Genomic DNA, 26,154 nt, shown 5'->3' on the forward strand with positions numbered 1-26,154 from the left:
CTGGTTACCTGTGATGCTGCACTTGAGCTTCGGTGGGGATTTCCTGGAACTCAGAAGAAAATTGGGGGAAAACACTGCAAGTGGGGAAAAGGTTTGCATTTGAGGAGTTGGGGGGCAGACATAAAATTTAACCACCTGTTCACTTGGTACCAGTAGATGCTAAAAGATTTTCCCATCAGGCAAAGCACAGCATTTTCCACAGCCTCAAGTCCAGTTGTTGCATTGTTGTTTACTGCTGAGGCAGGCTTGGTGCTTCTCATGACAAGGCAGATGAGGGCTTGCAACATTTGGATGAATATCAAGGCACCAAAGATCTCTGGTGCCTGCCCAGACATCACTGATGGAACCTCAAACTGAGCCTCAAAACACTGGGAAGCAAAAGCAGTGCTGTCTTCTGCTCAGTGTCCCTACTGTGGGAACCCTACTCTGGTGACCCAAAATGTTAAGGCTGATGTCATCCAGTGCTTCTGTGGGCCACACACATCTTCAAGCATGCCACCAAAGCCTAAGTTTTCCAGAGTGTTTAGGAAAGCCAGTTTTGGATCAGAAAATGGCTGTCCAGGTTGGGAAGTACCTAACAGAGATGAGTCTGAAATCTCCTCCTGCAGCAGCTCCAAGCAGCAACACTGCTTTGTTTTTCCTGGGGCTGCACACATCCAAGGGTCCATGTCTTCAGTTCCCCATAGCCAGGATCAGAGCTGCCCTACACGTTATCTCAGTCTCCTTCCCAGTGGCTGGGGGCTTCCAGGTCCCCTGGAACAGCAGAACTCCAAGGGTATATTCCCAGGATAGGGGTGGTATATGTCCTCAGAGAGGACAGTGGGGCTGACTGCTCTGTCCTGCCTCTCACTTGCCTCATCTTCCCCTCAGATCACCCCATTTGCATGCTGCCCCTTTTCGAAGATGAGTCCCTGCTCCTTCTATCTCCACTTTTGGACTTCATCTTCCTTCCCCTGCTGTGGAGGACAGATAATGCTGTCTGCTTTCCCTCCTTTTCCCTTTCCTTCTCCCAGCCAGAATTCACCAGATGGATTCATTTATTTCTCTTTCAGAAGCTGTCTGTGATGAACATCTTTGCCAAGGGGCTCATCCAGGCTGCCAGGGATTGGTAGGGAGCCAGATGCTTCAACCACAGCCTGTCCCTGTCAGCCATGAGCCTGTATGACCTCACATTGAAGTTGTTTAAAGTTTTAACAGCACCTCTGTGTGTGAGCTAATCTTAAAAAAAGATTAACCCTTAAGAACAGCTGGGTCAATTTTTTCCCAAGATATGAAGGCCATGTAAAGCCCTTGCACAGGTTCCATTGCTCCCCATAGCCCCTCATGGACACTGTCTTAGGGCCCACAGGCAGGGCAGGAGAGGAAATTAAGAGTGTTTTCCCTCAACCCCAGCATGTCCCCTGCAGGCAACCAGGGATGTGTCCACAAGGTCAGCCTTCAGTGTGGGCTGAAGTCAGGTGTCCTAAACCTGAGACTCCATCAAATACCACTGTCCTTAGCAAAGAGCCCAAATTCAGCACAGTAAACCAGCCTGAGATGGTTTTAGATGCATCACTAAACCACTGGCAATCACTAAAACCAGTATAAAGTGACAGGAGTGCAAGCCACATGGGAGGGTGTATTTACCTGGAATGGAAGAACCACAACCAGTGTGTTGTTGCAACATGAGGCACTCAAATCCCTGCGGAGGTTGGTGCAGTTGCTGTATCAGAGGTGACAGCTGCTCTGGCCAGAGTAAGAGAGAAAAGGCAGAGAAAGAATAAAAGTAACCTTTTCCCCCCTCCAGAACTTATTTAACATCATCCCCCATGACAAGGAGCAGCATTTCACCACAGCAAAAGCAAGTCAGCTCTGTGTCTCAGAGTGCTCTTAGAAACTCAGGTGTGGTGTCATCTCACAGAGCCCCTGACAGTTCCATAAGCCTGTTGCTGTATCAGGGGGATCCAAACACAGCAGGACTCTGCAAGTGGGTTCAATCCCTGTTTGCGCCATTCCCTTAAGGGTTAGACTCAATGATCCTTGTGGGCCAGCTCAGAGTACTCTGTGTAATTCTGTGTAATGTTTCTGCACTCTGAAGCTTTGCAGAGGTTGCAAAGCAATGTCAGGAAACCTTGAAAGGAACAAAAATGATCTGATGTCTGCTATAAATCAAGGATACCACCACTGCCCAGCTTGCAGCTAAACTGATTATAAAGGGAAGCATATGCCCAACAAATGTGTGGCTCCTGTGCAACAAATTTTCCCCATCTTAACAAGGAAATCAGTTCCTTAATTTGAGTATAGGTCTGCTTTTTGTCTGTGCTGTGCAAATACACCCCAAAGACAAGTTGTGTTTTGAACAACTGTGGAAGCACAAGCTGTCCACAGCCACAGAGGAAGAGGAATGTGGAGAGAGGCTGAGTTTCCCCCTCTCCTGCAGCAGCTGAGCACAGCATAGGGAACATTCTCTTATTCAAGGGTTTCAATTCTGCCAAGTCAGGCAGCATTCCTAGCCCTGGACTTCATTTGATGTTTGTAGGCATTACCTCTTCACAGACTTCAACAAACCTCAGCAGAGCCTGCTGGACTGACCTGGACAAGTTGTATCTGTGCCAGGGAATCATCTCATCCACCTGCCCACAGCATTCTGTTCCTCCAGAGCAAGCCTGTGAGATAAGCAGCTGAGACAAGGGAAGCTGCTCCCACAGAGTGGCAGGCCAATTTTCTGGCCTCTGGGAAGTTAGCACAAAGATGCAGAAGGGACAGACTCAGAACAAAGAAATGTTTGCTCCTTCTCATGCTGCCTGTTGTGAAGGGAGATCTCTCCTGCTGAGCCTGGGGACTAGAAAGAAGCAGGGAAGGATGGCTGAAATTAGCCATCTGAAATTAGCCCTGGCGGAGACAAGCCTGAGAAAGGCAAAGTAAAACATGGAAAAGCACGGACCGCTCCAGCAAGGAGTTGGTCCCGTGGAGCATAACCCTCCTACCACACATATGGGATCCACCCAGATCCATTTCTTCCCCATAAATGGTCCCCTCCTTATGTATTTTCCCTTCAGTTACTGATTTGGTCTTCAGTCCATTTTACAGCTGTTGGTGAGAAACTACAGCTCATCAGGACCTTGTAATAGCCAGAGTCCTCACTTTCATTTGGTTTCCTTCTTCTCAGACATCTCTCGCTTTGTGAAGTGCAGTGTGTGTGAGAAGTAAAATGCCTGCCTCTATGTGGAAATGTCAAATGTATTACATTTTAGTCTGGACTCTAGGAATAATGCATTTATTTCTAAATAAAAAAACAAAATTGATTTCTTGCCTCCTTATCAACCAAACATGGGACAAGGCTGTCAAAGGAAACACATGCCAGTAAGAAAAAATTGACAGGTAATTTCTGTTACATAAAGAGAGAAATATCCAAGTTAGCCAATTTGACAGCACACATCACTGCATTACAACTGATGGTCATCAAAAAAGACAACCTTGGAAGAAACTGCCTCTGTGAGCTGGCAGACTGGAAGAGCAGAGAGGGTGCTTGTTTTATACTTGAAAGTCTTTGGGATATTTACCCAACGAAACCTTTAAAACCGAGCTTTAGTGCACAAACGACAGGGGGCAAAATCCCACACCTGTGTTCAGGGAAGCTGGACCGTGAATGAGTCACAGACCGACAGGGCAGGGTGGTGTGGAGTGACCAGGACCTCACACTCATGTTGGAGCCAGTGGAGCAAACTCAAAGGGGATGCTGAGCTACAAAGGATCCTGATAGTGCTTGGTGCCATTTGGGAGCAACCCTGGTGCAGCCAAAGGATATTCACTCACCACCCCAAAAAACACCTCTGCTGTGCTTCAGTGTCTGTTGTTTACCAGAAGGCATCAGCAGGAAAGTGTTGACTCCAAGTATCTGTAGCTAACTGCAGAAGCAATCGCTTCCAGGCTGGCTGCACAAACCTGGCCCTGCTTGGAGGAAGGAAGAAAGAGGCATCACTGGCTGCTTTCAGTGACCCAGTGAGGAAAAAGCTGCTCATAAAAAAGTCTCAGTGGTGCCATGCACCACCAACATGGCAGGACACTGCACTCTCCCTCACAAAGCAGAGACTGGGGCCTACAACATCAACAGCAGGAGACTGGCAGAGAATTTGCAAAACCGTTTTTTTTGCCTCCATGACATAGAGTTGACAGATGCTGCCTTCACTGTTGTCAAATTGACTTTTACATGATTCCTAATCTTGCTGTTTTACAAAGCAGTGGAAGAGGCAGGGAGTGATAAAGACAGAGGCTCTTGGAGGGGCTCCTGCTCAGGGCAGGTTTCCCTGCTCAGCAGCAGAGCCATCACAAATCACGCTCCTACCACCACACACTCCAGCTATTTCCCTTTCCACTGCGTGTACTTCAGCATGCTGTTTTGTAAAGCAAGCACATCTCTTCAAGGTCATTTATACAAGGGGTGTTAAGAGATAAAAAGAGCACCTTGTTGTATTTGCATGGTACTAACAAATACCAGATATTTCCTACATGAACTGATGGGCCTAGCTGTTACAGATGCTTAACAGCTCACAGATAAAACTTTCTAAGAGGACAGGGTTTGTTTTTAAATCCAGAAGGCAAAACAAAAGTCAAAGTAGAACTCCTAGAGATTAATAAAGATCCAAATCCCCAAGAATAAGCACGATAAGTTCTTCTTACTAGTCTTTAAAAGATTAACAGCTTCACTGTTTATCATTATACTCCAGCTAGAATTTTGAGGTAGGTGTGAAGTCATCTACATTAAGAGAGTTGATGGTAGTGCAGGAAACCTGGATCCAGGATCTGAAACCTGAATCCAGGATCTAAAACCTGCAGAGCACAGATGCAGAAAAATACTGCAAAGCAGGTAACTGCAATGCAGGAATAAGTTTTCTCAGCAAATCAACCGCAAAAGAGATGGTGATGGGGAATGAGATTTTCAGTCCACTGATACCATGAAGATGAGGGTGCAAAAACATACTAACAGCAATACAAGAAGCACCATAAAAGCCAAGCAAAACATCTCAGGAAATTTAAACAGTGAGCACTGTTGCTATACCAAATGGCTATTAAATTATTGCAAAGGATAAATCCGGAAAGTCATCAGCCAAGATGATCACACAGCTTCGTAGCTGTGTATCAGAAGGTACCTGCACAAATGGGAACATACCAGGGGTATGAGAACACAAGGGGTATGACAACTTCCAAAGGGCATTGTGGCAGAGAGAGCTTTTGCTTTCTCCCATCTGTCAGATCAAAACACAACATATCAGCAATGAGAGCCTTCTGGGACACCTCAAATGGGACATCCAAGCAAACGGGTCTGCTAAGTAAAGAAAAAAGGGGTGAGGGTGAATTGGGTTTGTAAGACACAGATGCAGGAACAAACTGCAGCTCTTGAGAGAAACAGCAGGTTTTTTCAGCAGGTCTCTTTCAAGGAGAAAAGGCCCATCCAGAAATTCTTGCCAATCTGTAAATTATAAAAATTGAAGCTCAGAGGGCAGCATGCTGGTTAACTGGAAGGGCTGAATTGCCTTGAATTGTATATAAAAGAACAGTAAGACTAAGACCAACTTTTCCTCATTACTACCATCCTCTTCTCCACTGTAATCTTGCCAAAAGAAGCCCACTTAGTCCCTGGGCAGGGATGATTTCTGCAGTAGGGTTGGTGCCATTTTCCTTTCAACAAATATTGGGGAATGGCATGATTTCTCTTGGTTCTGGAGTGAATGAGTACCCTCTTCATGCTCCACAGAGATGCTTTTGTCTGCTGCCCTCTAGCTTTTACCTGCAGCTTTTGATGCAAGGCAAACAGAAGCAGCAAATCCTTTAGTCCCGATCCAGTCAGTGGAGCTTTCCAATTCAAGATCATAATTAGACTAAAAGCTATTGTAAGATGAGACCTTTCTTTCTTTCTTTCTTTCTTTCTTTCTTTCTTTCTTTCTTTCTTTCTTTCTTTCTTTCTTTCTTTCTTTCTTTCTTTCTTTCTTTCTTTCTTTCTTTCTTTCTTTCTTTCTTTCTTTCTTTCTTTCTTTCTTTCTTTCTTTCTTTCTTTCTTTCTTTCTTTCTTTCTTTCTTTCTTTCTTTCTCTTTCTTTCTTTCTTTCTTTCTTTCTTTCTTTCTTTCTTTCTTTCTTTCTTTCTTTCTTTCTTTCTTTCTTTCTTTCTTTCTTTCTTTCTTTCTTTCTTTCTTTCTTTCTTTCTTTCTTTCTTTCTTTCTTTCTTTCTTTCTTTCTTTCTTTCTTTCTTTCTTTCTTTCTTTCTCCTTTATTCCCTTTCTTCTATTTCTTTCTTTTCTTTCTTTGATTTCCACTGACTTCAGGCTTACTGACCCTCAAACAGCCCATCTCCATGCCCAGCTCTAAACAGAAACCCTAGAGCACACTGTGTCTGAATCAGCCAGCTACTTGTGAAAAAGAAGTTTCTCTAACACAGGGAAGGGCAAAAAACCTCTTCAAGATGTAACAGAGCAAAGAGACTTCTGGCAAGTCTTGGTTTGGTTTTGGGATGCTGGGAGAAAAACGTACTGAAAGGTGTTACCCTTTTTCTTGATGCAGTCTATTTTAATGCAGAATTCCGCAATGGTCCAGTCACATTTGAGACTTGGTAAGTCTCAAATTTGAGAATTGGTAAGAGAAAATGCACAAATCATTATTGTAGTTTTTCATAAAGAGGCTATCTAGAAGGCAATTTTTCCAAACAGAAAAGATTCATCTGAGATAGTCATGCAATGCATGCACAGCAAATAAATTAATTTTAGGCCATACAGGAAACAAAAGAATCCTTAGAAAGAAACTATTTATAACCTAATTCATGCTCTTATCCAGTTTTTAGGCTTCAATTGACTTGATTTGAGACTCAAAAATTTCTGTATTGCTTTAGGTCAGGAATTCCTGACCTAAATCCTCAGGAATTCTTTTATTAATTTTTAGTCCTTCTAATCCTTAATCTTTTTTGTCTAGATGGTCTAAGACTTCTGAAACTCTCCAAGATGGGATTTTTTTGTCACTGACTCTGAATAATTATTGGGGGTTTTATACATGACAGCAGTTTATGGATATACCTCCAAAATGTATCCACAGAGAAGCTTTTACATATCCTCGTATTTAGAAAAAAAAAAATGGTAGGGACATTAGACACCACCTCAGAGGCTCTGATCAAAAAGCGCAGAGGTCACAAGCAGATGCCTTGGTTTATACAGATGCCCAGCAGAGCTTTTTAATGAAGGTTGGTCCCTCTAGGCACCTCTGGTGAAAGCTGAATAACCTGTCAGAGCAGAGCCCCCAGGTCCCTCACAGCACCAGAAAGTACAGCACAGCAGCAGAGGCTCTGCTCTTTGCTCCACCTGCACCATTTGCAGCTGAGCCCCCTGTTGCAGTAAATAACTTCCTGGGATCCCATTCAAGCAAGAGCTGGACTTGATCCTGGTGGAATATTCCAACTCAGAATATTCTGAGTCTTCTTCTGTGGTTCTGTTAGAGAGTGCCCAAAAGAGAGCTACGAATACAGGCCTTGAGGAGAAGCCTTGTGAGGAGTGGCTGAGGGCACTTGGGCTGTTCAGCCTGGAGGAGACTGAGGGGAGCCCTCATCGCAGTTACAGCTTCCTCCTGAGGGGAAGAGGGGGAGCAGGCACTGATTCCTTCTCTGGGGTGACCTGTGACAGAACCTGAGGGAATGGCCTGAAGCTGTGTCAGGGGAGGATTAGGTTGGATATCAGGAAAAGGTTCTTCACCCACACGGTGGGTGGGCACTGGAACCCGAGAGAGCTCGAGAAGCGTTTGGACAGTGCTCTCGGGCGCATGGTGTCACTCTTGGGGGTGGTGCTGTGCCGAGCCAGAAGGTGACTGGTTGATCCTTGCGGGCCGCTTCCTCACTCCGTGCGCCCGTCTCCCTGTGTCCCCGTGTCCCCGTCTCCCTGTGTCCCCGTGTCCCCGTGTCCCCGTCAACTTTCCGCTACGGACCGCGGACCCCGCTGGGAGCCACCGCCCCGCCCCTCCGAGCCCCGCCCTCCGCGCCGTTCGCGTTTCCCATTGGCCAGAGCTCCCGCCCGTCAGCGGCCGTAGCCGTGCGACTGGCCCCGCCGCCGGGGGCGGCCATGGGGGCGGTGCCGCCTGGGGGAGGTGCGGGGCCGGCGGCGGCGGGGGGCTCCGGTACCGGCACCCGCACCCGCACCCATGCACGGCGCGGAGGAGGCGGCGGCCGGGCCGCGGGTGAAAGCGGCGAGCACGCAGACCGACAGCATGGCCGGTGAGCCGGACTGCGGGGGTGGGAAGGAGGGCGGGCCGGGGCCTGGCCCGCCGTGACGGAACCGCGGCCCCGCGGCGCTGACGGCTGGCCGGGCCGGGCCGGGCGGGTGTGAGGGAGGTGTGCGCTGACCGGCCCCTCGCGGGTCTCGCCTCACCCACCGGGTCCTTCCAGGGACCGCCTGGTCTGTCCTCTTTTCAGGGGACACTTTCAACCTCATGCCGGGGCTGTTCAGAGAGCCCGCGTCTTCCCTCCCTGCCGGTGATGCTACACAGAGTGCTCCTGACCGTCACAGGCAGTGCAATAATGTGTATATATACATAAACATACATATATCTACATATGTTTACATATATGTATATGTGTGTGTATGTATAAAGTATCTGTATGTATCTACACCTTCATATGTAAATATATATATATAAATATAGATAGCATATCTCTAGTATGTAAGTATATAGATACTTTATATATATATATTTATGCACACTTGATACTATATATATATAGTGTGTGTGTACATATATGCTACATATACAGTGTGTGTATATATACATAGAGTATATATATACTTATTTGTGTAGTATCTTCAAGCATATATCTATAAATAAAAAAAATATATATATATCTATATCCTCCGTCCTCCCCCAGTCCTTCTTGACACACCCTTCTCCATGAGGGCCTTTTGATAACATAGGCTTGTATTTTGCTCCCCCCTTCCATCCCATTACAGCAATTTCTTGCCCTATACCAGGTATATTTAATATGCATACAATGCAATGTGCAGGAAAATGCTCACCTGAGGGGGTGTTCTAACTAACTCCACAGCAGGCCTATGGTATGGGTTTGGTAGAGAGCAACTTTCTCACAGGGCTAGGGGTGCCCAGGAGAAACAGATGCTGGTAGATTCCACAGATCCCACTGCTGTGTCCCAAGGGAGTGGTGTGTGCATATAGATGTGATATATATGTGGTTCTCAGACTGAGCACCATGGCAGGGCAGCCAGCTCTCCTGGGTGGGTATATGAGTTTTGTTTCATCCCAGTTTTGTGGAAAGCCTGCTTCCAAGCAAGCAAAATTTATTAAATCTGAAAATGGGTTTTAGTTTCCTTTTCCCAGGCAGCAGAGTGATGTCAGTGGAAGCTTCCTCCTTGGTGTCAAGCACTTGTTAGAAGCTTTCAGGCTTTGGACTTGGAACTCCTGCATTATTGGCAGGACACAATCCTGGATCTGAGCCATGTCCGGGTAGGCTGTGCCCTGCTCCTGTTTGCTTCCAGGTGCAGCAGGGTTTAAGGCACCTGCCTCCACACACACTTTCCCTGGAGCATGCCTCGCCTCACTGAAGCAAGATCCATAACTAGGAGGAATAAAAGCATACCTTTGTGCAAAGTGGGCCTGCTGCACCTGGAGAGAGCACTCCTTTTATGTGGCTTTGCTCTCAGTGGCAGAGAGCCTGATTCCTTTATTTCCCCAGTCTTTTGCAGTTGCTTTTAATTCTGTAAGGCATCTTCTGCCTTTTTTCCAGTCCATTTTAACCAACCTTCTCTTCACCCTGTTGAACTTACAGGAGTGTTTAACTTCCCGAGCGAAGATGCAAACACACAGATATGATAACTGTAACTAAAGTCTTTCCTTCTTCATAAAATTTTCCAGCTTCTCATTATAAATTCATGTCAAGATGCCCTTCAGTTTGTTTCCCAGGTCACATTTGGGTTAAGTGCAAGAAAACAAAGAGTAATTAAAACTATTTCGTGGTGCATGCAGTTTTAAGTCTATTCTGTGTGCCACATTGTAGGCCATTTTAGAAAACACAAGGTGTGTGTGTGCTTTGGTATAAATTGCACTGTTTGTTTTAACTTGCCACTTGGGAGCTGTGCATGTGTGTGCCATGACAGGAGTAAACAGGGGCTGTAATGAGAACGAACTCAAGTGCCCATTTAACAAAGCAGAGTCTCCTCCTTTAGGTGTGGCTTGTAGACTTTCTTGTACTGTTTGCTTTTAGTACAAGTGACAACAGGTCTTGGTGTGTGCTGCTTGCCATTTCCAGCACACGTATCTGACTGTGCTAACCAGGTGCCCCTTGCAGGGCTGGTGCCAAGCGGGGTAGCAGAGCTGGGCAGCCTCAGGAACAGTGGACAATGTGGCATCAGATAGTGCTGCTGACAGGCCCATATTTGCTTTCTAAACCACACTTATGTGTGAAAAAAGCTGCTAAAATACTGTCTGAAAATGGTGTTTCAGTCATAGATTTGCATATGTTTATCTGTTGTTCTAATTGTTTGGGTTCACAAACATGTCATTAAACTAACCTCTCCCTCAGCTAGGTAATCTTAGTATCTGATTATATCTCTTCCAAGCTGCTAGACCTACTTAAAGAATGTTTTTCTCTATTCTGTTCCATTCTTGCCACTGCCATTTCCTCCTTTGCAAAAACTGTAACATTTGTGGGAAAAGATAGAAATAATACTATTGTCAGACAGCACGTGTGAGACCTGCAGAGGAATATGTGTTCATTACAGCTCTTTGTAAGCACCCCTGAAATGGGGACTGGAGATATTTCCAAGACTTAATAAAGTTCTTGCCAAGTGTGGGGCAAGATAGCTTTACATCTGGAACAGTGCAAGCTTTACCGAGCAGCACAGTGCTTCCTCCTTTTTCCTTTGTGGGGCACTCAGTAGTGCTGAGTTGTGCTGGCCCTCGCAGGACAACTTCCAGATTTGGAGTAGAAGCACAGCACAAGGTGGTGCTCTGAGAAGGGATTTTTGCATTTGGATATTTTGTCAGAAGTGACAGCCTGAGCAAAAGGTTTAAATTTTTGTAAAAAAGCTAGCCAAAATCTAAGCAGACTGTAAGAATTCAGAAGCAGGATCTCCAGAACTGATGTAACTGGAAGGTTTCACAATAGCTCATCCTCTCTTGCTGCAGGCATCAGTGTAAGATCATGAAGTGTGTGCCTGGATATTTTTGCCCTCTTCTGTGGTGAGCCTGAAGCTGAATTGGAACCTGTCTCAAATTTCTCTAAGCATCTGTGAATCATTTGAGCACATTAAGTTGTGTGGGGTCTGATGATCTGATCTGTGATTTCTGCTCTACTCCTCTGAGTTGAACAAACTCACTGAAGCTCAGTGAAAATTTCACCAGTTCCTCTTGTTGTACAAATCTGATCTCTGCATCTAGATGTGAGCATCCTGAGTTGGCAATAACTGCCCTGAAAGGGATGGTGTGGATGTAGCTGCTGAAAGAGCAGAACCAGCTTCTGTAGCAGCTGTGGTATAAAAGACTTGAAAAATAATGTTCAGCAATATGGAGTTTCTTTATAAATATTCTCTAATAAATATTTTTCTTTTTTTCTTCAAAACAGGTCAAATGCCAAGACTTTCTAAGGTCAATCTTTTTACTTTATTAAGTCTCTGGATGGAGCTCTTTCCCTCACATGAGCAGCAGAAAAAATCCCAGGTAAAATGTTTGTGCTTATTGTTAATTGGTCTTTCTGAAGGGCTCCTTCAGTGAATTTAACCCAACTGCTCTTTAGATGACACATAGTCCAGATGAAAAAAAAAACCAAACAACCAATTGTAGTAACCTTTTTTTAAATATTTCTTAGAAGTAGAAAAAAATCCAGTAGTGGGAGAAAAATAGCAAGATGGCTAAATAGCATGCTCTTTCTGAAAAATTTTGAAAGGCAAGATACATACCCCAAGAGGTGAAGCAAGCACTAAAAAACGGCAGGTCTTTTAAAGAGCACAACAAAGGAGGTGTGGTGTGTACCCTGTGTGTAAAGTCAGTGTGGTTGCTGGTGCAGAGAGACTCTTTTAGAGTTACAATGTTCATGACTGTAGATGAACAGTTCTTTTATACCGTGGAGGTGTACACAAGTACTTGAAATGTTTGCTGGTTAAGAGCTTGTAGGTAACTACTTTAGTGACAAGGAAAAGAAGCTGCCCTTAAGAGTGGGTCTTCTAAACTGTAGCCAGTTACTCTTCAAAGTCAAGAGGCATTTTCAGACTGACCTGGAACAGGATGTTTCCTGTTGTGATCAGAGTTGTTACCAGGCTTTTAAATGATAACTGCATTGTGCAGAGCATACCCATGTGCTATGATCCATAGCACATGCATCAGCCAGGGCCAGAAGTGATAGGAAAATAACCTGAGTGACAATTAGGCCTAATTTTCAGAGCTGGGTATGTCCCAGGCTAGATCTGAAGGAGGGATAGATGAGCAGCAGCTACAGCCTTCAAAAGCAGTTTGAAATTTAGTAATTCAGTTAGAAATGGCACTTGGCTTGTACGCAGGGCTTTAGTGAAGTCTCATTTCTGTAACCACAAAGAAGTTGAATAATTTACAGATCTAAGGCAACAGTGTTCAGTAGCAGCTGGATTGCATAAAGAGATCTGTTTCACCAGCTTCATCAAACTAGTTTGTATCCAGTTTTTTCACAATACATGGGAATCCAGATGTAGTAGCTCTTGTCTGTGGTATGCAGACTTCTTCTATGGAAGATTCTTTAGAACCAGGATTCATTACATAAATGAAGAGACAGAAATAAAGCTAGAGAAGCTATTGGCTCCCAGGATGGTCAGGCTTAAGACAGAAATTAAATTCATGAGCATTTCCAGATGCTGGCTGATTCAGAGAAGGTTTCATCTATAATTGACAGAATTTTCTATGCTGCTTCTGGATTTTGTTAAGGGCAAAGAAATGACCAGAAAAAATCAGGAATTTGTGACAAGTCCCTCTTTGGAGTTTGACAGGGACACGGCACCCTGATATTAACTGGCACATGTGAAAACAAAACAACAATAAAAAATGCTTAGGGAAGTGCAGATTGTTTAATGATTGGCTTGTACTGAAGAGCTCTGTGCTCTACTGCTGGTTGGTTACTATTATCCAAGGAAGAGGTGTAACATCTTTATGGAATCAATGTTGAAAAAAAGTAAAATAATAATAATAATAATAATGCCTTTTTCTGTAGGTAAAGAAGAGTGGTCTGGTTGTGGTGAAAAATATGAAGATTATTGGTCTTCATTGCTCCAGTCCAGACTTGCATGCTGGCCAGATTGCCCTCATTAAACACGGATCAAGACTTAAAAATTGTGATCTTTATTTTTCCAGAAAACCATGTTCAACTTGTTTAAAAATGATTGTAAATGGTAAGCAATGACTGTAGTTGAGTGGGAGTAAATGTTACACTTGTGATTGAAAACAGAAAGCCTGTTTTCTCTTTGGACTATCCCACTTGTGAATGCCAATCCCTGATTTGTGTAGTGTGCACTGATGTTTTCCATAAGGAAAAAATGAATGTACATTTCTTGGAGCTGATGGTCAAGAAACTGGAGTTGCTGCCAAGACCCTGTTTCCCTGTAATTTGCAACCATTATTACTGGTGGTGCTTGTCTCTTGGCTGGGATGCACTGCTGAGGTTCTGACTGTCCTTTTGCACTCTGCCAGAGCAGCCCTAAGCCTGATGACAAGGCCTAGATGGATGTATTTTTCCTTGCTTTCCCTTTGCTTGTCACTGACCCCAGGGAAGAGTGGGTTTTTATGCAGAAATCACAGGGAGTACTTCCCAAGAGATAGGAAGACAAACCAGATAATTCATTTCCAGAAATGAGATCTGCTGGTACAGCCCTTCTGCAAATATTGATTTTTTAATCTCAGCAGCAATGTGCTGCTGAGTGCTAACATCAGTGCTAACTATTTTTGTGTGTTGCTAATTTATCTGTTGGATGTAAGATGCAAAATTAGGCAGTCACAAAGATCTGGGAATTTGGGTGACTCAAATTTTTATCTGTAGTCTGATTATCAAGTTGGATAACCCTTGATACTTTTATCTACCAGCATTTTTGTTGTCTAGACACCCCTTAGGGAGGACTTGGGGCCTTAAAGAAGCAAAACCAAGGTTAGACAATAGTGTGTTGAATATGAGCTTTATGTTCCACTGCAATTGCATGGTTCCTTCTGCTGCATTATCTTCTCTTCCAGCCGGGGTCAACAGGATTTCTTACTGGCCTGCAGATCCTGAAATCAGCTTGCAGAACGAGGTATCCAATCCAATGAGCACTGAGGATGCAAAGCTGGATGCCAAAGCAGTGGAAAGACTGAAGTCAAACAGCCGTGCTCGCGTGTGTGTGTTGCTTCAGCCTTTGGTGTGCTACATGGTGCAGTTTATTGAAGAAACTTCCACCAAGTTTGATTTTATTCAGAAAATAGCAAAATCACAGCCTGACTATAACACTGACTTTTATACTGCGTGTAGGCAAGAGAGAATAAAAGAGTATGAAAGTTTATTTCTAATTTCAAATGAGGAAATGCACAAGCAAATATTGATGACAATGGGACTGGAGAACCTCTGTGAAAACCCATACTTCAGCAACCTTAGACAGAATATGAAAGATCTTGTCTTGGTCTTGGCATCAGTGGCTGCCAGCGTGCCTGTCTTTGGATGTTTTGGGTTTTACAGGAGTGGATCCCAGCGAACAAATGAAGCAGAGGATCAGTGTTTGCCCCAGGACGTGGCCAGGCACTGTATGATACAAGCCAGGCTGCTTGCCTATCGGACAGGTGAGTCATTACTGGGGTGAGGGAATGATCAGTAGGGGGCTCAGCAGCAGAGCAAGTTCCTAATTTCAGTCTTATTCTTCCAAATACTTCCTTGAGCAAGCTGCTCAATGCCATTCCTACACGTGTGAAATGAGTGCAACAATAATAGTAAAGACTCCTCAGGGGCACACAGTATTGTGTGTGAAAGCTTTTCATGAGGAAATCAGTGCAGGTGTTTCACATAACAGTGCTGGCAAACCCTGCCCTGCCGATGTGTCCAACACCCAACTGAAAATAGAACAGAATGACATTTAAATTCTTCAAGCTGCTCTGAGGCTCTTTTTACTGAAGTCTCACAAGATGCTTCTGTTATCAAATAAATGTCAATATTTCAAGCAGATTATGTACACTTCAGAAAAAAGCACTGAAATAATATCCTTCAGTAGGACATTAAGTACCATTATATTAAGTCTCCTAGTCCTAATGTTGTTAGTGGAAGTGCTTATATGTCTGGTGGGGATTTTCTTTGCACAGATGCTGGAGTTTTATGTCCAGGTTTCTGAGGTAAAAAGATAGTTATTGATTCTCTCTTGATAGAGAAGACTTCTGTTAGCTTCTTTATTCTCTCTGGCTACCAATGCAGGAAAGTGATAAGTTCTTCCAGGAAACAGAAAACTTGGTGGTACTCCATAGAGATGTTTTTGTACTCTAGATATGATAGTTGCTTTTTTTAAACCATTGTAAACAAACAAATAGTACATGTACAAAGCTTAAACCAAAACTAATCCCCCAACACACCCATCCAAACCCAACCTATTAAGTCAGGTACCCTCAGCAAATTTTGTCTCCAAAAATTGCAGAAATTACATCTTTTAGATGCAATTCAGAAGTTTCATGGAACCAGTTACGAGTTCTTTGTACAGTTTCCATTATACAGAACAAGATGGAATGACCAAGCTTGAGTACTCTTGGGGCAACAAAATTCAGGTTTAGCTGTAGTGTTTAGCCTGGACTCAGGTCTGGGGTTTGAGCCAACTTTTGTTGCACTGCAATGAAATTAAAATAAATAGCAGCTCACACACATATTTAGGTGCTTTACACTATTTTATAGGTGCATATAAAGGGAGCAAGAACATAATTTGTTTTCTGTGCTGGTTTAATCAGTCATTATCATCATCTCTTCATCAGTGTCTAATAATTATGCAGAATATAGATGAAGACAGCTTTGATAAAGTACATCTTTGGCAGGAAAGACCCTCTTTGAGTTACTGCATATGGTAGTGATACTAAGGATGATGGAAATGATTAATGGAAACAGTGTGTTCTGCAATATTAATCAATGGAAGCCTGAAATGTTTTTCTCCTTGATATGCTCAAGATTCTCATCAGTAGCTAGGGGAAGATTTTCAAGTGCCATAAAAACCATCCAAGTCACATAAGGAAAGCTCTGTACCAGTTTTCCTATGGTGGTGATAGACTACACCACCAAAATCCAATTGTTAATATTTTGTCTCTGAATTTGGTATAAAATAGGACTAATTTTTAGATGACTTCAGATCAAAGAAGCGTAAACTTAAAGAATAGCAGAAATTTAGTCATTAAATTAAGTAGTAAACAAGAAGGTTTCTATCAGTTAGCTGTCTCACATTCGTGAACCTGTCCACACATATTCTTGGCATGCATTTTCTTATCCATGTGTTGGTTGCTTCATTTCATTAGTGAACAAATGTACACAGCAAAATCTTAGAATGACTGCCTTGCAGTAAGAGCACACCCAGCTTTTACAGTAGACTCATATGATTTACAAGCTTTTACTCTTTCTGCATTTCTTTCCTCCTGTTCACAAAGCAACAATAAATGTTATTCCTTACTCTAGGATGTCATATGTTAATGTATAGGTAACTCAGAAGTGCTTTATTTGTTATTCACTCCTAAAATGTTATGTATTTTAGAGGATCATAAAACGGGAGTTGGAGCTATTATTTGGGCAGAGGAAAAATCAGTAAGTATTGAAAAAGTTACTTTTTCTTGAACTCACAATTCATACACTGGATTTGCCTTTGTTTTTTTCCTTTAAGTTTATACACTTGTGTTTTTCATGCACACACACGCAGGTTTAGTAACTAAGTTAATGACTGATTCATTGTAATGCTTTAAGATGAAGGAGAAGTAGAAATTATTTTAGTAACTACAACGGTTACTAAAATAAATGGGAATCCGGATGTAATAGCTCTGGATTTTCAGTGCACCTGCTTTCCCAGTCATTGTCAGTTATTCCAGGTATCCTGGCTACAAGGTGTTGCCACAGCTGCTGATCAGGCAGCATGTGTCCTGTACAGCCCCTCTTTACAGCTCTTTTTAGGAGAGGTCTCAGTGCAATTATAGCCTGATAGTCTCCTGAGGATATTTGTTGCAGTTAAATGCTGTATGGGCTTTAGCACATTCCTTTTTAGATCAAAGCTGTATTTTTCTGTGAATATTGTTACAGTGCTTTTTCCCATTCCAAACAGAAAGTTTTTGTTCTTTGTATCTCTGCTTATGCATGTTACCAATCCCAGGAGGCCTCGTTCTTCGTGCAGCTGCAACATACTCGTAATTTGTTTTTAACACTTCAGTCATCAGCTGCTTATGGCTATTTTGTTTCTTTTTCTTATTTCAATCATCAGTTGCCTCTTACCATCCCCCTGGTCACTGAGTCTGTTAAAAGACCGGCAAAACACCATTTCTGGCACATCAGGGATGAACTCCAGCTGTATTTAATCATGTACATTGTTAAGGACTAAATCCTTCAGACTTCTTGTCCCTGCTGTCAGTATTACTTGCCAAAAGGAAAGCCTCAAAAGCCTGGTGCAGGTAACAGAGGTGTTACACTTTACCTGTGTAGCTCCTACAGGGCTCAGTGGAAAAGCTTCAGACAGGCATGGAGCAGTTGGCAAGAGCTGAGCTGTCTGACCATGCAAAAGTATACATTCCACTGTACTTTGACTTAGAACTGAGTTACAATACCATCCAAATTTGATGCTTTGTTTACTGTTGCAGAGAGGCTGTGATGGAACAGGAGCAATGTATTTTGTAGGCTGTGGTTACAATGCCTTTCCTGTTGGATCTGAATATGCTGATTTTCCACACATGGATGATAAGCAAAAAGATCGGGAAATCAGAAAGTTCAGATACATTATCCATGCAGAGCAGAACGCCCTGACATTCAGGTAATGGGTTTATTCTCACCACAGAGAAGAATGAGATGGTTTGGAAACAATTCCACAATAAATGCATGTTGTGGTTTAAGCCCAGTAGGGAAGATGCACACCAGGCAGCCTCTTGCTCACCCTCCTGCCCCAGTGGAATGAGAAGAATCAAAAGTAAAACTTGTAGATTGAGACAAGAACAGTTCAATAATTGAAACAAAATTTATTAATAATAGTAGATGATAATAAAAATAAAACCCAAGGTAAAAACAAGTAATGCACAATACAATTGCTCACTAGTCACTGATCAATGCCCTACCCTATCACCAAACTCTGATCAATGTCCCTTCTGGTAACTCCCCCAGATGATATACTGGGAGTGACTCTATCATGGAATATCCTTTCGTCCAATTTGGGTCACCGTTCCTGCTTCTTGTGCAGCTCCTCACTGCCAGAATATGAATCAAAGCACTTGATTCAGAGTAAGCATTACTCAGCAGCAACTAAAACATCAGTCTGTTTTCAACATTATTCTCATACTAAATCCAAAGGACAGCACTGCACCAGCTGCTGAGAAGAAATTAACTGTATTCCAGCCCAAACTAGGACAATGTATGATGTCACTGTGATGAACTGTGGATTGCAATCACAGTCTTTTTTATTTTTTATGCCTGTGATGTAGAAGTTGGATGTATATTGGCACAGTCAGCTCCTGGGGTTTCTTGAGATTTCTTATACGAACTTGGGTTTTAATGATATTGGCTCCTTCAGTTATCCTTCAGATACAAGCCACTGGCTCTGGTTCTTGCTAGACCAAAGTGAGGAAGTGTGGCAGTTGGTGAATCTCCCAACAATAATAAGTGTGGAGACATGGGATGGGTGTTGTTCACAGATAGTGATTGCAAGCCAGATTCCATTGTGTACTTGTGCACTTGATTAGGAATAAGTTGCTTCTGAGACTAAATAACACTTCTTTGCTTGCTTTTTGAGGTATCAAATTTGTAACAATTGAAAACTACCAAGATACAAACTCTGAAATTCTGTTTTCTGACTGCTTGTAGGTGTCGAGAAATAAAGCCAGATGAGAGAAGCATGATATTTGTAACAAAATGTCCATGTGATGAATGTGTCCCTTTAATTAAAGGAGCTGGTATCAAGCAGATCTATGCAGGAGATGATGATGCTGGAAAAAAGAAAGCAGATATATCTTATATGAAGTTCGGTGAACTTGAGGGTGTAAGCAAATTTACAGTAAGTGTCTAAATGCACTGTATTCTAAAAACTGGGGGCAGCATTGATGGGAGAGTAGAGTGAGCAGTCATCTGCAGCCAGCACAGAGGAGTGCTGTGCAGTTTAGTCAGGTGAGTGGAATTTAGAGGTTACTCTGTCACAGTTCTGGGGAGCACTGCTGTGCCATGTGCCAGAGGATGGGGCAAAACCCTCTGTTTTCTCTATCTACATGGAGGATTTCCCTCTAACTCACTGTTGTTGGAGGTGGTCTCTCCACATGGCGAAGTTGTGTCCAAGCCTCCCCTGTCACAGTATGACAGCTGATTTCAGAGGTCGCTGTGTGATTTCATTGACCCTTCCAGCAGCTCCCGAAAGAGCTGTGGTGGGTTTCAAATGTGGCCAAGTGCCCCTGCAGTCAGGGCACTCTCCAGGGCACTACTCCAGGTGTGAGTAGCTTTAACATCTGCATGCCTGTAATAGTCATTTGTCCTCAAAGCAAGAGCGTTCAAGAGGGAGTCCTTGATTCCCCACCTCACAGGTCATGCCTTTCAATGAAGGCCTGTAGTGTACTTTTCCTGTCTCACTTAGCTCCTTATTCTGTCTTCTGGAATAAGTAAACATTTTCTTCTTGTTTTACCAGTGGCAGTTAAGTCCATTGCACACTAATGCACTTGAATTCCATGACCCTACAGCCAGGGAAAGTAAGTATTTTTTTCATTAATTCATTTTATGACTGCAATCAATAAGTGAGATCACATTTTAAACCAACCTGATTCCCTCTGAGATTGTTTTGTATTAGTCTTGATTTCAGTGAGTTAAATTTTGCTATGAAACATTTTCTGAGGTTTTTGAATAGATGAGCTAACTGTTATAGTAATAACTAACTGTAATAGGTGAACTAACTTGTAACAAAATGCTTGTCATTGACACACATTGCAAAATCTAGCAATGCTACTGTGAAGGTCAGCAACATGCTGTTTGGCACATAGATAATTTTAGACTGCTTTATCATGTTTTAAATTTTGTTCTAGAGAGACTTTTTAGATTGTGTTCTATAAAGAGTATCATTATTTTTCAAGATAAATTGGACTGGACTCCTTAGAGTCACAAAATCCTTATTGACACACACCCCTGTAGCAAGGGAGCTGTCATCTTTTCAAAACAGAGTTTAGATAAGTCTTACTTCGAAGCCTTTTTGTGCTACAAAAGAGACCCATCATAGGCATCTACTGTCAGCTACCAATCATTAAAATGTTACTCATCCAGAGAGGAAAACAACATGGAAAATGGCAGCTAAATAATTTTTGTGCTTCAAGCATGAAGATGCAGTGTAAAGATGCATTGAGTACCGTGTTAGGAGCATAAGACAGACTGAAGGTAGTTTTTGTGGCACACAAATAGCCACATACTCCGAGCAAATTCCTCTCATGTACTGAGATATATTAGTGGAGAAGTTGTTTTGTTAGCTACTTCCTTGTGGGCTAGGGGAAGGGAGGGAAGGAAGGGCTCAGAGTTGTGTTTATGGCATTAGTGATCACTGCAAAATGTTATGGGCTTGTTTGTCCCTCTCTCTCTTAATGACCCAGCTGGAGAAAGATTAATCCTGGGGTACTTTGTTTGACAGCTTTTAACAGGGCTCATTTCTCTAACAATTTTCTTTAATGTGGTGTGTCTGCATTTTCAATACTGCACTGGTTTAAGTTCCTCTCTTTCCTTGGTGTAGTTCTGTTAGCTAATGATTATTGCATGTTCCTCTGTAAGGAGAAGAAGACAATCTCCACCCCATTCACCACCCCCAGTGTTACTCCAGTGTCCCTGTCCATGTTGAGTATTAGGCTATGCTTGCTGTTGTATTAATGCTCCATGCATGTTTTTTTCTTTAGATGGGGTCCAGAAAACAAAATTGCTGGATGACCAGCAGCACCAAAGCAAGAAACTGTGTCTTGGTCATTACTGAATAATTAAGCACTTCCTGCAGTCTTGCTTCGTACTTTTTATAATACAGCCTGTTTGCACTTTCATATAAGGAAGAGTTTTATTTATTGTTTGGAAAGTGAATTTTAGAATAAGTTTATTTATGATGTCTTAAATGTTTTACAGCATTACCTGAAGGTCTTTTTAATTTAGAAGCTCCTGGCGAAAAAATGCTGCTTGTATTTTCTGTGGAAGTAACTGGGTGGCTGATCATTTTTAACACATTAAAAAAATATACTGAAAGTTCATTGGTGGTAGATCAGAGTAACAATAAAATGGTGTCTTATTTGCATGTGGTATGGATTGAGGGAATGGATTTATAAGTTCTGGGCTAGAAAATGGCAGAAATAAGCTGTACTTCTTCAAATACAATCATCAAGGGAATCTTCTAGCAAATGGTAGGTAAATAATCACCAGCAACTATCTCTCTTCTTGAAAGTGGCTTTTGCTTCTCAGCCTGCTTCTCAGTATAATGGACACAAAACCATTGGGATAGCAGTCATTGCTAGCTAAATGGTTTGGAGACCAATCTTGTCTCTCATACACACTTCTACCATACAGCAGAGCTGTTTAGTTTTGTGGTACTTGCTTTGCTGCTCCGTATGCTTCCTCACATGCAGTCCATCTGAATTAATGGAAATTAGCTTTTCTTTTTCTCAGTTTCTGGAGGCAGGCATAAAAGCATTTCACTGTATGTATCTCACTGGCACCTACATACCTGTGAAGATTGCTAGTGTTGAGATTTTGTTAATCTTCAGTGACAGGCTCCTAGGACTACAGGAGCTAATAAACCATCAGTGTCCTGTTGTTTCTTAGATAGGATAACCTGTACCAGTGAAATAGCCCAAATCTTTTCAGGTGCCTTTCTCTTGGATGACTGCACTACAAGGGTGACATTGAAACAGCCCCTGAAACTGCAGTCTAGTGTTGCTAGTTTTGAGGGGCCAAGTAATACATAACGAGAACAAAGAGTTGTACCCAGAATCTTTTGATTCCCATCTGTTTCCTGCTTTGAATCTGACCTCTAACTGTTTGTTTTAGCAGATGTCCCAAGACTTTCTGTTCACTACTCTGCTGAGCTCTCCAGTGCAAATGCTTTAAATCTTTTTCTGTTCTAGCTGGTAGGATATGTAAACAGCCCTTTCCCAGTTCTTTCATGCATCTTGTCTTTGCTGCCCTTCCTAAAGTCCTAGAAGGGGAATCATGTCCTAGATGCATCTATAGGTTCTTTTTGTTTCTTTTAGGTTTTGGAGAAGCTTGGAACTGGATAGCAGGGCTGTGACTGGATAGCGTACACTGTCCAAATTAGAATAAAAAGTGTGCTGTAGTCCACCCACTGAAACCTTGTTTCCATAATCCATTGGCAATGCTCATCTACTTGAAGTAGAAGCAAGGAAAAAAACAGAACCAGATTTAAGGCCCCTTCAAGTTTTATACTGATCAGTTTGCTGGTATCAAAATCAGTAAAATCTGTATCTTGATAGGAACAGCTGAAATTGAAAAGTCCCTTAAACATCATAGGTGGCCTGGGTACACAGAGAAGTAAATGAAGTCAAATATCACACACATGAAATAACTACAGTGAATGCTGCTGCTAGACTCTGCTTCAGGAGGAGTTAAGATTCTACCTTTACTTTTATTTACTTTTTTTAGAAAGAAGATTTTTTTACAAGACTTTCTGTGAAACTTGTAATCCCTTGTAAGGCTGAAGGTTTGGAAGCCTGGCTTTATTTCTGTCTTACTACATTCTACAGAATCTTCCAGAGGCTCAAAAATTTCTCTAGGCTCTGATTGTCAGTATAACCCTACCTTAATTTTTACTGGAATTACAAAGTAGGGACTTTATCTTGACCAACAGGAGCAATGCAAATGGGATTCCTCTCTCAGCCTATGGACTCTGTAGGTGCTGCTCAGCTTTTCTGCTTACTAGGGAGAGCCACAGAATACTGGACATTTCCTTCAGTGCTTATTTTGCAAATCAACTCTAGGATGTTTGTTTCTTACATAAAAACTGCAAGGTATTTACTCAAAAAATGTAAAAGTTATGTATTTTATACATTGTATGAAATTTCCATATGCATTTTGAGACTCATTCATTTCAGAACAATCATTTTAATTGCAGGTATTAACTATCAGTAATAATTTGGCCTTCTGACTGAGAATTACAGAAATTCTCTGTTAACTGTCTGCCTTACAGCAAAACATGCTTCCTGCTAATAAATTACTCTGACAGTAAATACTGAAGTGTATTTTTAAGTGCTTTGGGTTATTAGGAACATTACGGAGTGCTTTGGAATGTTCACACTCCTTACAGGCCTTCCTCTGCTCTGCCTGAAGAATTTGTCTCAAATGGGACCGTGCCTCCTGTGAGCCCTGGGAAAGTGCTGGGATCCCATTCTTTGGCCCATGAGGATTAATTTCCTCTTCCTCGGGAGAATGGGAACTGCATTAGGGAGCGCTGCAAGCTGCCACCTCCATGGCCTGTTCCTTGGTTGGAAAGGATCGAAGTGGATGAAGCTTTGACCGTCCAACAGTAAAACTGGTCCCTGCCTCACCTCCTGCCTCGCTGCCCTGGATTGCCTGTATGGGCATCCCCAGGGATGGAAGTTCCCAGTTCCCAGTCCCCACAGAGCAGAGCAGAGCAGGATCACTGCAGTGACGGGGCTGAGGACAGTGCCCATCCCCAGTGCAGCTGTAGGGCAGTGAGGCTGAACCATCAAGTGGGTGATGCTGGGGCTCTGGCCCACCAGGGGTTTCACATCCACCTGGTTCCAGCCCAGGCATTTGGACTGAAGGTCCAAGAGCCAGTGGAGTGTATTACAGCTATTCCTACAGTTTTCCTGTTCAGCTGAAAGGAATCCACTCAATGCCCTCCAAGACTGGCTCATGTTGCAGAGCCACATATGTATGTGGGGACAGATGGGAGATGCCTTTCAGAAGTGCTCTTGAACTGAAATGTCGTTGTAGACCACAGTGAGCAGTCAGTGGGACACAGCCAGGCTGGCAAAGGGACAGGCTTCCCAGAGCCATATTTAATGTGGGGACTACTCTGAAAAGCTTTGTAGTCCTCTAAATAGGTTTTTTGTTTCAGCCATTGTGCCTGCAAACCAGACTCCAAATATCTGGCTTTAATTTCTTGGATCCAGTGAGTTACATTGCTTGGAGAATAGGAATACAAAGAAGGCTGATGGTATGTGCTGGTTTCAAATAGATCTGGGTTTCTGTTGTGTTAGGTTAGTGTGGCAGGGTTTTGGTCGTGGGCGGCTTCTGGGGTTGGTTCTGTGAGATGCTTCCAGAAGTTTTGCCCATATCTGACAGATCCAATGCCAGCCAGCTCCAGGATGGATGAAGGTCTGGACAAGGACAAGCCCAGCTCCACCATGATGGTGCCATGGGATAACAGATTTAAGAAGCAGGGAAAAGCTGCACCATTGCAGCCAGAGAGAGGAGTGGGAATATGTGAGAGGAGCAACTCTTCTCCACTGACACCGAGGTCAGTGGAGAAGGAGGGGCAGGAGGTGCTCCGGGCACTGGAGCAGAGATTCCCCTGCAGCCCCTGGTGCAGAGCATGGGGAGGCAGCTGAGCCCCTGCAGCCCAGGGAGGTCCATAGGGCAGCCTGGATCCCCCTGCAGCCCAGGGAGGTCCATAGGGCAGCCTGGATCCCCCTGCAGCCCAGGGAGGTCCATAGGGCAGCCTGGATCCCCCTGCAGCCCACGGAGAGCTCCACGCTGGAGCAGGTCCTTGCCAAAGGAGGCTGTGACCCCGTGGGGAGCCCGTGCTGGAGGGGGCTCCTGGCAGCATCTGTGGGAAGTCAGTGGAGAGAGGAGCCCCTCTGGAGCAGGTTTGCTGGCCCGACTTGTGACCCACAATGGAGCAGTTCATGAAGAACTGCAGCCCGAGGGAAGGATGCATGTTGGAGAAGTTCATGGAGGACTTTCGCCCGTGGGAGGGACCCCATGGTGGAACAGGGGAAGAGTATGAGGGGTCCCCTCTCTGAGGGTCCCCTCCCTGAGAGCGGCAGAGACACAAGTGTGGTGACTGACCACAATTCCCATTCCTCTTCTCCCTGTGCTGCTGGAGGGGAGAAGGTAGAAAATTCGGGAATGAAGTTGAGCCCGGGAAGAAGAGAGGAGTAAAGGGAAGTTGTTCTAAGATGTGTTTATTTCTCATTACCCTGCTGAGATTTGATTGGCAATAAATTGAATTAATTTCCCCAGCGCGGCCGCCCCCGGCAGCCGGCGAAGGAAGGCCGGGAGAGGGCGCTGGTGGCAGGGAAATGCCCGGGGAGGCCGCCGGGAAGCGGGACCCAGGGAGTGCAGGGCTCCGCAGGTATGCCGGCACTCGCGGGGTGCCTCTGCCGCTCAAGAGCCGCTCCAGCTCTCGTCTGCACACAAAATTTGTATTGCATTATTTACATATATTATATTAGTGCAACGAATGTCTTAGGGCTGGGTGTGTAAAGATAGTGAGGCCACACTCTTTCCAGTGGATCCCAGTGACAGGAGCAACGGATACACACGAAGCACAGGGAGTTCCATCTGAATATGAGGAAAAAATTCTCTATTGCATGGGTGACAGAGCCCTGGGACAGACTGCCCAGATAGGCTGTGGAGTCTGTTTCCCTGGAGACCTCAAAACCCACCTTGGTGCAATCCTCTGCAACCTGTTTCTGCTCTAGCAGAGGGGTTGGACAGGGTGGTCTCCAGAGGTCCCCTCCAACCCCAACCACTCCATGATTCTGTGATTGTGACCAGTACCCAGAGTCTCCTGCTGCTGCAGACAGAAGAAGACAAAGGTGTGCTGATGGTCATTATAAACATCAGAACACTCGAGGCAGCTCTAAGCTCATAAATGGGAAGAGGAAAAATTGTGGCTGGCACATCTGCTGTGTAGATAAAGGGCCTTCTTGTTTGACGTGCAGCAGCACAGGCTTCACCATGCTTGGGCTGGGAACAGACATGCAGAGGAAAATGCTGAGCATGGTTTTTTCCCTTGGGTAT

The 26,154-nt window shown here is 43.7% G+C and overlaps 1 protein-coding gene across 1 annotated transcript; it reads left to right on the forward strand.

Annotated features, from left to right (window-relative positions):
* Positions 1-8,097: 8,097 nt before the first annotated feature.
* On the forward strand, positions 8,098-23,390 carry CDADC1 (cytidine and dCMP deaminase domain containing 1). The gene is made up of 9 exons (XM_036385095.2): positions 8,098-8,225; positions 11,583-11,677; positions 13,194-13,371; positions 14,204-14,782; positions 16,714-16,763; positions 17,801-17,970; positions 19,011-19,200; positions 19,820-19,880; positions 21,063-23,390. The coding sequence occupies exons 1-9, from the start codon at positions 8,153-8,155 to the stop codon at positions 21,134-21,136; spliced, it is 1,470 nt and encodes a 489-aa protein (XP_036240988.1). The 5' UTR covers positions 8,098-8,152; the 3' UTR covers positions 21,137-23,390.
* Positions 23,391-26,154: the final 2,764 nt, after the last annotated feature.

Source organism: Molothrus ater, chromosome 2 (genome assembly GCF_012460135.2).
Source record: "Molothrus ater isolate BHLD 08-10-18 breed brown headed cowbird chromosome 2, BPBGC_Mater_1.1, whole genome shotgun sequence".
Lineage (NCBI taxonomy): Eukaryota > Metazoa > Chordata > Aves > Passeriformes > Icteridae > Molothrus > Molothrus ater.